The sequence below is a fragment of the Pipistrellus kuhlii genome, unplaced genomic scaffold (assembly GCF_014108245.1).
Source record: "Pipistrellus kuhlii isolate mPipKuh1 unplaced genomic scaffold, mPipKuh1.p scaffold_m20_p_15, whole genome shotgun sequence".
In the NCBI taxonomy this organism is placed as follows: domain Eukaryota; kingdom Metazoa; phylum Chordata; class Mammalia; order Chiroptera; family Vespertilionidae; genus Pipistrellus; species Pipistrellus kuhlii.
Window position 1 is genome coordinate 30,884,212 of NW_023425460.1, and position 13,473 is coordinate 30,897,684.

The 13,473-nt window shown below is 47.3% G+C and overlaps 1 protein-coding gene across 4 annotated transcripts in view; it reads left to right on the top strand.

Moving 5' to 3' along the window:
• Positions 1–12,703, top strand: part of CNNM1 (cyclin and CBS domain divalent metal cation transport mediator 1) — a 50,694-nt gene extending 37,991 nt beyond the window's left edge. For 2 of the 4 annotated variants that reach the window (XM_045581977.1, XM_045581978.1), the window contains 5 exons: positions 3,894–4,054; positions 7,669–7,849; positions 7,999–8,148; positions 9,595–9,696; positions 10,629–12,703. In XM_045581977.1, coding sequence (XP_045437933.1) covers positions 3,894–4,054; positions 7,669–7,849; positions 7,999–8,148; positions 9,595–9,696; positions 10,629–10,789 — 755 coding nt within the window. In that variant the 3' untranslated portion in view covers positions 10,790–12,703. Of the gene's footprint in view, positions 1–3,893; positions 4,055–7,668; positions 7,850–7,998; positions 8,149–9,594; positions 9,697–10,400 lie in introns of all 4 variants that reach the window. The other 2 variants (XM_036438801.2, XM_036438800.2) reach the window with 2 other exon arrangements.
• The last annotated feature ends 770 nt before the right edge of the window (positions 12,704–13,473 follow it).

A 13,473-nucleotide genomic window follows, 5' to 3' on the forward strand; every position in this document is an offset into this window, starting at 1 on the left:
CATGGAACGAGGGCTTCTTTTCCTTTTAAAAATTACTTTTATAGACCAGAACGCTGTACGACGGTTGGAACTTTTTGTGTTTGGAATCCTTTAGGGTTTTATGACCAAACCTTCAATAGCATTGTTTTTACTTAAAAGGAAGAAGAAGTTTTTCATCCCAGCAGAACAGTGATGTTCCTTGTGTTTGACATGCATGTCCTTGTGAGTGGCAACATGCAGGTTCAGTGAGGAGAGCTTTGGGGAACCAGAATGTAGCAGCTGTTGCCTCTGTTTCCAACAAGGTGTAGAAGTGATTCAAGCAGAACTTTCTATGGATGGAAGTTGTTTAGTAGATAAGGCAGGGCTGTGTTTCCCTGTCGTCTTCCTTGAATGTACCTTGAGTTGAGATGGAAGAGATGAGAATGTGGAACTGCAGAGGTAGGGTATGTGAAGCACATGTTCAACCAGGCGAAGAGAGGGTTCTCAAGGAGTGAAACTGAAGCCACAGGCCCTGCTCACTCCCTCTCCCCTTGTTCTAAACTGAATTGAGGACAAGACCCACCAGGTCAAGGTATGGTTTCTGGATTCCACTCACATGCCAAAGAAGCCACGCTCCTGCAGGACTCCCTGCCATTGCCAGAACTATGTGCCCAAGAAAGCACCATCAACTGAGTTAACCAGCCCCCTCCTTAGAGCATCCGAATGGATCTAGCCAAGCCAGAACTCATCAGTTTGTTTTCAAGGGACCAGGACCAGAAATGAAATAGATACTTTTCTTCCCAATTCTACTGCCCTTTTCAATCACCTTGATGCTTTGCTCAGTTCTCTGTGACACAATTCTGTCCCTCTCAGTCCTTGGTTACTCTGGAGGAGGCTCTGACTCAAAGGAGCCTGGTTCACAAGCTTATTAGGCAGACAAGCAAACAAACAAACAAAGTTCTAATGTTTCCTGTGGCCTCTTCCTCAAGCTACCAGGCCAGTGCCTGAGGCTTCTCGGTGCCCTTTGATTCTCATTGCACATGATCTCACTCTTCAGCTGCCCACTCCTCGCTTCTTAGAGATGTTAGTTTTTCTCAAAATGACTTTAAGTTGCAGAGGAAAGGTTTTCTGATTCCAGGATGATTTGAGATCTCTGAAACCTTTTCTAAAATAAAATTTAGATTTTAAATTTAAAAATGTCTTAAGGGACTCATACATGCTGATTCATTCACTCTACACATTTTTATTGAGCACCTACTCTAGGCCATGCACTGTGCTAGGTACTGGGTGTACAATGATGACCAGAAAAGACAATGTCACTGCCCTCATGGAATTTAGGTAAATTGAGTAGTCAATGAAAACCTGTGAAAATGCCTTGAAGGACTGAACAGAGGGCAGTGATAGAGGGAAATAGAGGAATCTTCTTGGGATAGCCAGAGAAGGTAGTGTTTCAACTGAGACCTAACAACTGAGAAGTGAGAGTGGTAGGGAGAAGGGGTGAGAATGGGAATGCGGGGCTGGGGAGCTGAAGGCTGGTGGGTAGGAGGTGGGAAAGAGGAGAAGGGGGAGCAGAGGAAATAGTATCTACTGAGGTGGGAGATGCTTGCATGATTGAGGATCCCCACGGTGGCCAGTAGAGCAGAGCATGCAAGGGAAAGGAAGGGAAACCCAAGAAGAGCAGAGGTCGGGTCATGGTAAGGCTTAAGGATCACAGCAAAGAGTGTGGGTTTTATTCAGATTCAATAGGAAAATGATTTGTGTCTTTAAAATATGCTTCTGGCCGCTGAGGTGAGACCTGATTATAGATAAGATTATAAATGGGGAGATTATAAGTGTGAGCCAGATGAGAGTGATGATAACTCCGACTTGAGTAGAGTCAGAGAGGCAAATGGGTTTATTATGTCGGAGGACTTGATGTGGGGCTGAAGGAGTGGCCAGAGTCAGGTTGACTCCCAGGTTTCTGATTTAAATAACAGTATATGCGAATGACATTTACTGAGGTGGGAAAGACAAGGGAAATCCTTAATTCTATAATCCTATCAAGGCAGTGATTATTATGGTTCCAATGAGAAGATTACTCAACTTATTATTGGTTTAATTTTTCTGAAACACATTATTGGTTTAATCTTTTTGAAACACAGTTTGCCAGACCACAATAATAGTTTGGCAGCTGACCAGATCATCAGTGCTTCAGGACCACAAATAGATGCTAATAGATATTTTGATTGATAGCAACATTATCTTAAGAGACTAAGTTAAATTCCTGAAGTTCTACCCTGAAAGAACAAGGAGGAGACCCTCTGAATGACTGGACTCTTCATTTGAACCCCTGCACTAAATCTGTGCTGTGAGAAGCTGAGAGCTCTTGTTCCTGTTCCTTTTAAAGACATTCATTGTAGCATCATCTGGGAGGCAGAGGGTTGGGAGGGTCTTATGACCAGATTAAGAAAAATCTAGTCATCTTCAGAGCCTCTCTTATATAATATTATATTAATCCTGTGGAGGGTAATTCACATAGTTCATTTTGAAACCAAGTAACAGATTCTTAATTGAATATTCCCAAGAAGCAGTTCTTAAAAATAGAAAAGAAAAAAAACCTGACTGAACATTCAAGAGGCCTTACTCCTTCCTCACCCCCGTTAGTCCTAGAGGGTGCCCTGACCTAGCCCCACACTAGAGGGCCCCTCTTTGGCCCTCCTAAGTCCTGGCCCTCTGTGTGGGGTGAGGAATTTGCAGGGCCAAAGAGATGTGCCCACCCAGAACTTGTGTTCTTCCTTCTAGACCACGTTTCAGACACCAAAACCCCAGAATTCCCCATTCCAAACGGGGGCTGGGGATTGGTCCTCCTCATACAACCCTGTTTTCTGGCACAAAACTCTAAGGAGTTGGCCCTGGCCTTCCAGGTAGTCGAGGACAAGGACAGGGCCTATTTTAATAGTTCGTTAGTGTGGTTTAAATAGATGCCCTATGGTGCGTGGGCCCAGCCATTGTTGGGGCAGACCTGAGTTCTCCCCACTGCAGTGCGTCAGTGCGGTGAGGACTGGTTATCGGTGCTGTGGCAGATGGCTTTGAGGGCAAATATTGGCCTCTCTACAATGAGGTTTGTGAATGGAGTTTATATAAAGTAACTCACTCTAGCAGAAGGTCTCGTGGGCTGGGGTAGCTAACCACGCTCACAGTTGGGCCTTGTACGCACCGTCAATGTAAGAACATCCAAACCGGTAGGCATTTTTATGAGGGTTTATTTGAGCCAAATTGACGACATGCTGGGGAGCAGGATCTCACAATGCCCCAGAGAAAGGCAGCTTTGCTGTTACTCACAGACATTTGGAATTAAGGAGGGAATGTAAGGTCAGTTACCTGAAGGTGGGAGACAGCAAGGCACAGAGGATAGCTAACAAGAGTAGGTGCCCCCTTGAGAGTGGTTACCTCCCAAAGGGGTCTGATAAAGAGGGTTACCCTGGCATTTCAAAGGTGTGTAAACCTCGATGCACGAGAGCAACGGACAGGGCTTGCTTGAGCCTTTTTGTAGGCCTGGAGCATGACTGCCCCATTAGACATTTATGATCAGATCAGCCCCTGAGGTTACTTCCCATTAGCTTACTTTCAGAGCCCCTTTGTCCTCCATGGCACTTAACCCTGGCTGAGGTCTTGGGGAGCAGGAGGAGCCTGAGCAGAGTGGAGCCATGAGTTCCTGTCCTGGGTGTTTGCTCCTCGGAGGAATATACATCTGTGGGGCAGCTGGGCATTTTTCCAGACTCTGATGGGAGCGGGGAGGGCCTGGTTTCACCACCCAGTGTAACCATTGTCTTAAAGTCCTGCAGGACCTCAATAACACCTCTCTCTCTTCTTCTCTCTCTTCCTGGTCCCCTCTCCTTTCTCCACTCCCACCCCTCCTTGCCTTTTCTCCTTCCCCTCTCTCTCATCTTCTGCAGTAAACCGCTCCCCTTCACGCTGCAGCGGGTTGAACCGCTCCGAGTCTCCCAACCGTGAGCGCAGTGACTTTGGGGGCAGCAACACCCAGCTGTGCAGTAGCAACAACCTCTACACTCCTGACTACTCAGTCCACATCCTCAGCGACGTGCAGTTTGTGAAGGTAACCCCCCCAGGGAACCGTCCCCTCCATCCTGGCTGCAGAGGTGGCTGGGGAAGCGGATCAGGATGTACATCCCGTTCCCCTATGACCCAAGATAATGTGACGCTGAGGTTAAACCTCGAAAGCCAGAGCCCGTGACTCTTGTCCCCATTGCTCCCAGCCCTGAAGCCCTCTCATTGCAGACCTCCCTCGGAAGTGGAGATAGGAAAAAAATGGGAAAAGAGAGATTCTAATATGCTAGCTCTTATGGTTTGGCGTACTGGCCACGTGACTTGGGGGGAAAGAAATGGGAAGTCACAACAGAGTAAGTGGTTCAAATATTTACTGAATGCCTGCACTGCGCTTGGCTCTGTCCAGGGATTGGTGAGTTACTGGAGCGAAGAAGACAGCAAGCTCCTGCCTTTCTGTACCTTCCCTGCTACTAGGGGGAGAAAGATGATTAGCAGGCAACCACATAGATAAAATCTAGACGATGAAGGAAATGTACTGGGGGTGGGGTAAGCGAAGGCTGCTTTAGAAATGGTTGTCAGAGCAGGCCAAGCCAAGGGACCTTTTTGCTGAGACCTGAAAGGGAATGTTCCAGACAAACAGCAAGCAGGAAAGAGCTGGGGATTCAAGGGTCTGAGCACAAAGGCAGAGCTGGTGTGAGATGAGACTGGAACTAGCAGCAATGTTACCTGGCATTTTTGGCCAGAGTACGGCCTTTGGATTCTCTTTGAGCTAGGGATTTTTGTTAGGTTTGTTTCTCAGGTCTTTCCATTTGTCTTAGTTCATTCGGGGTGCTCTCACAAATTACCATAGGCGGAGTAGCTTAAACAACAAACACTTATTTCTCACTGTTCTGGAGACAAGGCGTCCACGTTCTGGGTGTGGTCAGACCCGGTGTCTGGGGAGAGCCCCCTTCCTGGTTAGCAAATGAAAACCTCTGATTGGAATGGGTGGTTCTATACAAGGGAATCTGAAAATTCAAACTTAACACAGCTTTTGTTTTATTTTGGTGTTGGTTTCTCTTTAGTTTTTTATTTGTTTTTTTTTTTAATGTAAGTTAAGATGATGCTTTAGACCACATGTGTCAAACACAAGGCCCGCGGGCCAAATCCGTCCCAACAGGCCTTGCAATGTGGCCCGCACCTCGCTGTCATCACTGCAATCCGCTGCGTTTCCATCACAATGACAGTTTATGACTGTTCAGTAAACCATTCGGCCCGCGATTTAGGCTGGATTTTAGATTTTGGCCCCTTCTCTGATTGAGTTCGACACCCCTACTTTAGACTAAAGTTAAAAATTCCCTCCTGATTTAATGGACTAGTTAGGGCCAACCCCCAACCCCCACCCCCTTTTTTTAACAGAGTTTTTGAGGAACCTAGAGAGAAACTTGTACAAAAGCGGTGTTGGTGGGAGCTGCTATGGCTGGCTGCAGGCAGTTTGTGAGGGCTTTCCATGTCCACAGAGTATGAAGTTCCAGAACTGGTTATGAGGTCCAGAAGTAAACTGACTTCATAATATGTTACAAAATTAGATAGGAAAGTATGCGTAGTGATTAAGATATTAAAGCTGTGATTAATAGTGGCTAATAAGCTATGAAGATATCAAAGAATCTTTATGCTTTTTTTTTTATGTATGTTTTGTAAATGTCATTATTAAACTAAGGATGTTTGGTTAATGACGTAATCTGGCTTGTGTGACTGCAACCAAGATGCCTCATCACCATCTGGTGGCAGAATCCCTAAATTGCAGGATCCTGTTTTGAGGGATGAACGTTATTAAATGACAGGAAACATCACATGGGTTAAAGGTGAACTTCTGGCTAGGACGCTGAAGGCCTGCTAACTCTCAAACTTTAAGCAAGTGCTTCAACCTTCCTAGACCTCACTTCCTTACTCCGAATATAGGCCACAGGAGACCTCTCGCGCCCGCCCCATACAGTCATTATGACTAGCAAAGCTGATAGCACATACCTAAGTGCTCTGTAAGCCGTTATGCACTATATAGATGGAAGGTTCCGTCTTCGTATCTCAACCTCCACCTGCAAAAGCAAGCCCTTCTGGGTAACATTAGCACTAGAGCTTCCACCCAACGTCTGAAAACAATCTCCAATTCCATCTCTTTAGGATACTTATAGTACTTCCAATAGTATGTGTATGTGTGTGTGTGTGTGTGTGTGTGTGTGTGTGTGTAAAATATGATTTCAATAAATAAACATTTAAACTATATTTTAAGTTAGAAACTGATAAGAGATTCTAAATCAATTTGGTTAAAAAAAACTATCAGGAATAAGTTTGATACTGAAAGTAAATAGTAAATTTATCTGTGAGCTTCCTGGTAATAAAAGTAAAAAGCAGGAGCAGTGGATCTTTAAGTTCCTATCCGATATAAGGAAGTATATAATTCACCTAGAGAAAGGAACTTCTTTCTGGCAATAATTTCTTGAAGGATATAATTATGGAAGGCTTCAAAACACACATACACATATTGGCTTCATCTGCAGCTTTGCCAGAGTTCATGTTCTTCATATGGAGGTTTCTTACTTCAGCCTTCGACACAAGCTGGGGGTCTCATTCTTGCCGGGCCCCCACTGGCTGACCCTTAGGAAGAGGGCTCTTGGCAATAGTATAAGCCTGATTTTTAAACTTCTCTGTAGGCAACCACCCTGCTAACTGAAGATGTCCTCCCTCTATCCTCTCCAGGGTCTCAGGTAAAGACGTAGTTCCTCCAGGTGCACTTTAAGAGTCCAGAGCCAGTACTCAATTGGTTGGGCGTTCTCCCATGCACTGAAAGGTTGCCGGTTCAATTCCCAGTCAGGTCACATGCCTAGGTTGCTTGGCTTAATCCCCAGTTGGGGGCATGTAAGGGGAAGCCGATTGATGTTTCACTCTCACATCGATGTTTCTCTCTCTCTCTTTCCTTCTCCCTTCCTCTCTCTCTAAAAGTCAATAAAAAAAATCTTTTAGAAAAAACAATAACAAAGATATAAGCATAGCCAATGGACACAGACAGTAGGGAGGTGAGGGCATGTGCTGGGGGATGGGAATGGCTGGGGAGAGCTCAATGGGGGGGAAAGGAGACATATGTAATACTTTACTTTAAACAATAAATAATTTAATTTTTTTTCCTTTATATATTTTATTGATTTTTTACAGAGAGAAGGAGAGAGGAATAGATAGTTAGAAACATCAATGAGAGAGAATCATTGATCAGCTGCCTCTTGCACACCCCATACTGGGGATGTGCCCACAACCAAGGTATTGTACATGCCCTTGACCAGAATCGAACCTGGGATACTTCAGTCCACAGGCTGACGCTCTATCCACTGAGCCAAGCCGGTTTCAGCAAGAATTTAAATTTTTTAAAAGAAAACAAAACAAAAAAACAAAGAGTCCAGAGCAAATAAAAATGACATTGGGGACTCTGATGGCAAACAAAGGGTCCTCTCATAATCTTCAACCCCTTGCCTAGTACAGCTTGGGTAAGGCCCCTAGTTCATGGACCCCCGGTCACGGAGGCCTGCATTCCAAAGCACCCGGGTGGGGCTGCATCTGAGCTTGGGCCACATCTAGGGACGGCTCTGCTCAGCTTCTCCTGAGCTGCTGCTCCTCTCTGCCTCTTCCTTCCAGATCACGCGGCAGCAGTACCAGAATGCACTCACCGCCTGCCACATGGACAATTCACCCCAGTCCCCCGACATGGAGGCCTTCACGGACGGGGACTCCACCAAGGCCCCCACGACCCGGGGCACACCCCAGACCCCCAAGGATGACCCTGCTGCCATCCTCCTAAACAGGAACAGCCTGCCATGTAAGTCAGCCGGGCGGATGGGCGGGGCTGCCTTGAGGTGAGGACAGCCCTGCCTTCCTCCTCATGGCTGTCCCGAGCTGCTGTCTTGTCCTCATGGAGCCCCGGTCTTCTCCAAAGCAGAGAGGTGACACACGTGCTGTTCTCCCCAGGCAGCCGCTCCGATGGGCTGAGAAGCCCCGGCGAGGTCGTGTACCTGAGGATGGAGGAGATGGCCTTCCCCCAGGAGGAGATGACAGACTTCCAGGAGCACAGCCCACAGCAGCTCTCCGTGTCTCCTGCAGCCATTCCCGCAAGAGCAGGTCCGGGAGGGGAACTGGGCCCCAGGAGCCAGGGGGGTCGCCACCATAGGGCACAGGGAAAGGGGAGCCCGGGATCCCAGCTCCCATGTAACATGTCCCACCTCCTTACGCCTCCTAACATCTACTGAGCAGCTACTGTGCATCAGACCCTGAAAGACAGTGTGTTAGGAACTAGGCTCCATCTGGGTCCAGGAGCCTGGCTCCTTCACTTAGGAGCTATGCAATTTGGGGCAAGTTACTTTAACTGAAGATTCAGTTTTCTTGTCCTAATAGGTACATTTCCTTGTGTTAATAGGAACAGATTGCAGTAACTAGCTCATAAAATAGCTTTGAGCATCGATGAGATGGCACATACAGAGATTCCAGTGCTTGGTGCCATGCTTTCTGAATAGTGCATAGTTGTTGTTAGGCCTACTTTGCAGATAGGACACTGAAATCAGCCATCACTCTCCCTGGCAGGGCTCCTTCCCTTCCTTTGAGGCCCAGGGGCCAGAAGTGATCTGTAGGACTTGTCCTGAGGTCTGAGATGGTATCACTTCCCTCTGAGAACTGGAGGCCTCTGTCTTAGTGGTGGTGGTGCTCTGAGCTTCCCCGCATCCCAGCATCCCAGAGGTCCTTCTGTTCTTGCCTTAAGATATGCTTGAACTTGTAGCTAATGCAGAAAATCTGGGACATACATAATTACTGTTCCAGGGCCTAAATTTAGAACTGATGCTCTTTTTCTCCCACCCACACTAAATTTAGTAGCTAAAACATATACCAACAAATTGTACCAAGAAATGGTATCAAAAAGGAGATGGGGTAGTCTTTGGAGATTATCTAATCCATCCTCTGTGGCACATGAGGACCCTGAGACCTGGAGGAGGGGAATGACGTGGCCCATCGGTGTGCTGCAGGAGAAGAGGGCTCAGCCTCCTGGCTCAGGCTGCAGTGCCGTGTCCAGCACATCCTTTTGCCTCCCGGGTTAGGTTCTTCCTGCATGGGCACTAAGAGCTGGGCCTCTTCCTGGCTCTGAGATTCTAGAGCTTTCTGCATTCTCACCGGGTTCGGTGGGAGAAGACCTGGCATGTACTTAATTGTTATTGTGCCCTGTGGTTTTCCAGGATCTGTACAAATAGAGGAAGGAGACATCACCATCTGTCCTCAAATGTGCTTTTCGTCTGGCAAAAAATGCTGAGGAGAGAACATCTTGTTCCCTTTTCTCTCCTGCCAAACAGGGTTTGAGTGGTTAATTCCCGCTCTTGTTCTCCGTCTCTTTGTTCCTTCTGTGGCACTAAAGTGCCCCTTGCTAAAGGCTTCCTGGGCCCTCCTCCCTTGTTGGAGCCACTGCTGCCTTAGCACTGGTGCTGCACTCTCACCTGCTAAGAAATGTCAGCCAGGATCCTCCCACCCACATCCCTGGGTGTGCACGTGGAAACACTTGTGTTCTTCCTTCTTTCCTTTCAGCATCGGAGAGCGAATGTTGTAATATCAACCTGGAGACAGAGACCAGTCCCTGCAGTAGTGACTTGGAGGAAACCATGGGCAAGAGGCTGCTGAGAACCCTGAGTGAGTATCTCCTCGCCCACACGGAAGCCACCTACAGCTGGGTAGAAGAAAAAGCATGACAGGCTCTTCCTCATGGAGGAGGAGCCATTGACTCCTTTTGGGAACCCTAGTGAGGAGTAGTCGTGGGAATCCATCAGAGGCCCTGGGCTCTTGCTGCATCCTTGATAAATGGGGATCAGAGGATGGGAAAGGCATGATCCCGAGGCATCACATGAGCCTTTGTCAGTTCTCTCCAGGAAATCTCCATTCCATTGGCACTAGCCTGGGTTTGTGACTTTGTAATGCTGTCATCTCAGGTGAAAGGTGCATCCTAGTCCTTCAAGATATAAATATGCTGCTTGGCTGGCGTGGCTCAATGGTTGAGCATCAACCTATGTACCAGGAGGTCGCAGTTGGATTCCTGGTCAGGGCATATGCCTGAGTTGTGGGCTCGATCCCCAGTGTGGGGTGTGCAGGAGGCAGCCAATCAATGATTGTCTCATCACTGATATTTCTATTTCTCTCTCCCTTCATCTCTGAAATCAATAAAAATATATTTTTTTGAAAAATGTAAACATGTTGATATCAGCAGCAGGGTACAATGCAGATTGCTTCCTGCCAAACTGTCTCCATTTCTGCTTCTATTTTGAAGAGAGCTTGGACCACCAAGAGAGTATGAGTGTCCTCTGAGTCCTACAGGTTGATCCTTACAAACTGTTTTTCAGGTGGTCGAAAAAGAAAGAGGTCACCCGATGGAGAGAGAGCTTCTGAGGAGAACTCCAATTTAACACCTCTCATCACATGATGGGCAGACAACTGTTGCTGGGTGTGTGACATTCCAGAGCTTTGGGGGAGAACCCACCCTCCCATCATCTGCTTCTCCCCAAGGCCTCCCGCAGGTGACAGAGCATTCCGCTTCCCTCACCACCTCTCCACCCCTGTCAGTTTGGCAGACTTCCCCTCGTCGCCTCCAGTTGGACTCAGAGCCTTGCGGTGGCCAAGATGGAAGGAGGTGCCTCGAGTGGAACATGCTAGAAATGGCCTTGTCCACAGCACAGTCTGGGACTGGAGAAGACATGACTCAAAGTTGACAATGCCACTCTGGGGCCCCTAATGCCCTTTTTGTTCTTTGAGATCCCAATGCCATACTTCATGCGTAGCTTAGCTCAGAAGGTGCCGCTGACAGGCACAGTGGAGGCTGGAGCAGCAAGCATGATGGTTGTTCAGAAGATGCACCAAGAGTTCCTCCAGAACTTCCGGGCAGCGGGATTCAGCCATGTGGGAATGACGTTACCATACAGAGAACTGTTGGTGACGGGTTTCCTGCTAGATAAGGGCTCCAGCAGCCTGGGAACTGGGGTCTCAGCTGGAGTGGAAAGAATGCGAGACGGAACCTCAAGTCACTGATTTTCCCAGGGACACATCTGCTTTGGCTCCCAATCGGCAGTTACTGATCCATCAATCTGCTCCGGAAGAGGAGGAACTGGGAACAGATCCGATCGGGGGCCAGAGATGGAGCTTCAGGTTTTAAGTTCAAATCAAAGCAAATATATATTTACCCATATATATGTGTGTGTGTATATATATGGAAAAATTCTAAGCTGTTGAAGCAAGTTTAGCCATGACAAACCAAAGAGTGCCCACGTCAGCTAAGAAGGATGCAAGGTCTCATTGGACTTCAAGTGTGCATTGCACAGGAACATTGAAAAGTCATTCCCCTTTTTCATCCTACCCCTTACTGCACCCCAGCAAGTTAGCCATGTGTACTTTATTCCAAGAACGTACTAGATTTCTGCCATTTCACTTGGATGTGGGGGCAGATGCAATTCCAAGCATAACCACCAGATGGCAGGATGACTGCACGTACCTACTTGAATTTAAAAAAAAAACCGTTCTGATCAGGACACAGAGCCAGCTTTAGGGAAAGTGTGGAAATGAAGGTCTTTGGGACGCTTTCTGATCTATTGCCCTGATCCAGTGCTGCCTGCTGAATCTCCAAACCATTCCCTAACTTTTCCCTGGAGTGGGCCATCAGGCTTCCCTTCCCTTCCTCCACAACCATTACTCCTATGGCCCCATTCAATCAATAATCATGATGATTCCTCTGGGTTATTTGCAGCTTACCCATAGGAACCTTTAACTCAGGGGTTCTTAACTTGGGGTCCCTCACCCCAGGGGGTCCATAGTTGGACTTCATAGGGTCTATGAAACCCCTACCACTAGGAATTCAGTGTCTGTGTTCTTATGCCTGTTTTCCAGAGGGCTAAAGCTTTCATGGATCCTCAAAGGTCCCGGGCCCACAAAAAGTTAAAAACTATTTTAACTGAAAGTGGAGCTTTCAGCCCAAAGTTTCTGCAATGCAGAGTGAAATGAGTTCTGGCAGTTTGAGGTCTATTTTTAATTGTAAATGGTCTTCGCAAGTGTCCTTGAAACTGATGGGGAGAGCTGGCACCCTCCGAGAAGTGGAAGTCCTCAGAAATTCTTGGCACACCCTAGGCTGTTGTACAGCCTACACCCCACATAACTTCATCCCCTCTCCCCCTCCGAACTGGAGCAGGTGTTGCAGACAGGAGGGCCACGGCTTGTGGAAGTAAAGACTTTGCAGCTGGCGATGCCTTTTCCGGCAGCATATTTAGCAATGTATTACTGACTTCACATCCCTTGCCTGGCTCTGCCTGAGGCTCAGTAGTGCATGACGTCGATAGTTCCAAGACTACCCAACACCTACTCTTGCCTAGTAGGAATAGCAGTGTCACCCCCTCACCCCGCCCTGTGCTGGGTGCCTCAGACCCAAACCAGGGGACTGAGTTTCAAGTAAGAACTGTTATGCAGTCTTCTTGCATTACCACTTAGGCCACAGGGCTCAGGCCACTGCTGTTGTGTTACATCCATCCCTTTGCAGAATCCCTAAGGAGCCTGTCACCTCTCTCATCCCTGTTCCCCACCCCCAATTTTCTTCAGGTTACAGAAAGTTAAAAAAAAAAAAAAAAAAAAAAAAAGGACTTTAATTTTAAAATAAAGCATTTATGAAGACTTAATGAATTGTAAATAATTTTTCAATAAAATGAAAATGCTTTCCTGGAATGTGACTGGTTTCCTTGCCCTGAATCTGGGAGTTCTGAAGTGGTTTATTTGAGATGCAGGTTGGGTGGAGCTCACCTGTGATAATCTCACAGGGCCCACCTGCCTGAAGAGGTTCGGCTCTGAGACCAGGTGTGAGGCTGCCCTCAAGGTTACAGGAAGGCTCCGGTGCTGTACTTTGGGAAGACAGGTAAGATTTTGCAGAAACAAATGCCAGAAATGGAAAGTAAAACTCAAATGAGAAGCCAGAGTGTGAATGAGAACAAGAAGCACTAAGACAATAATTGTTTGTGGAACCCATGTGATGCGTGAGGCACTGGTGGGTGCCTTCCAAGCTCAAGGTCTTGGGAGGAACACGAAGAGTTGGAGTGGGGGGAAGGGAGGAAGTTGCACATAGAAAAGCAAAAACTAGGAATAGCGGCTGCTACTTCCAATATTTGTCAGGCCATCAACTAGAAGTGCCAGTGGGCTTGGTGTCTGTGGTTTAAAGGAAGCGAGGAAGGGTGCCAGGGGAGGATGACAGACAGAGACCAAATTCTGGATCAAGGTAAATGATCTCTTTAATTAAGGTACTCCCATCAATAGAATGGGATGCTTCACCAAGTAGTGAAAGAATCCACCCTCCCCTCAGTTAAAAATGAACAGGTCAGGGACAATATGCAGAGACTATAGCTCTGAGAGAGAGGCTGATTGGAGTCTTAGAAGTCATTAACTCTA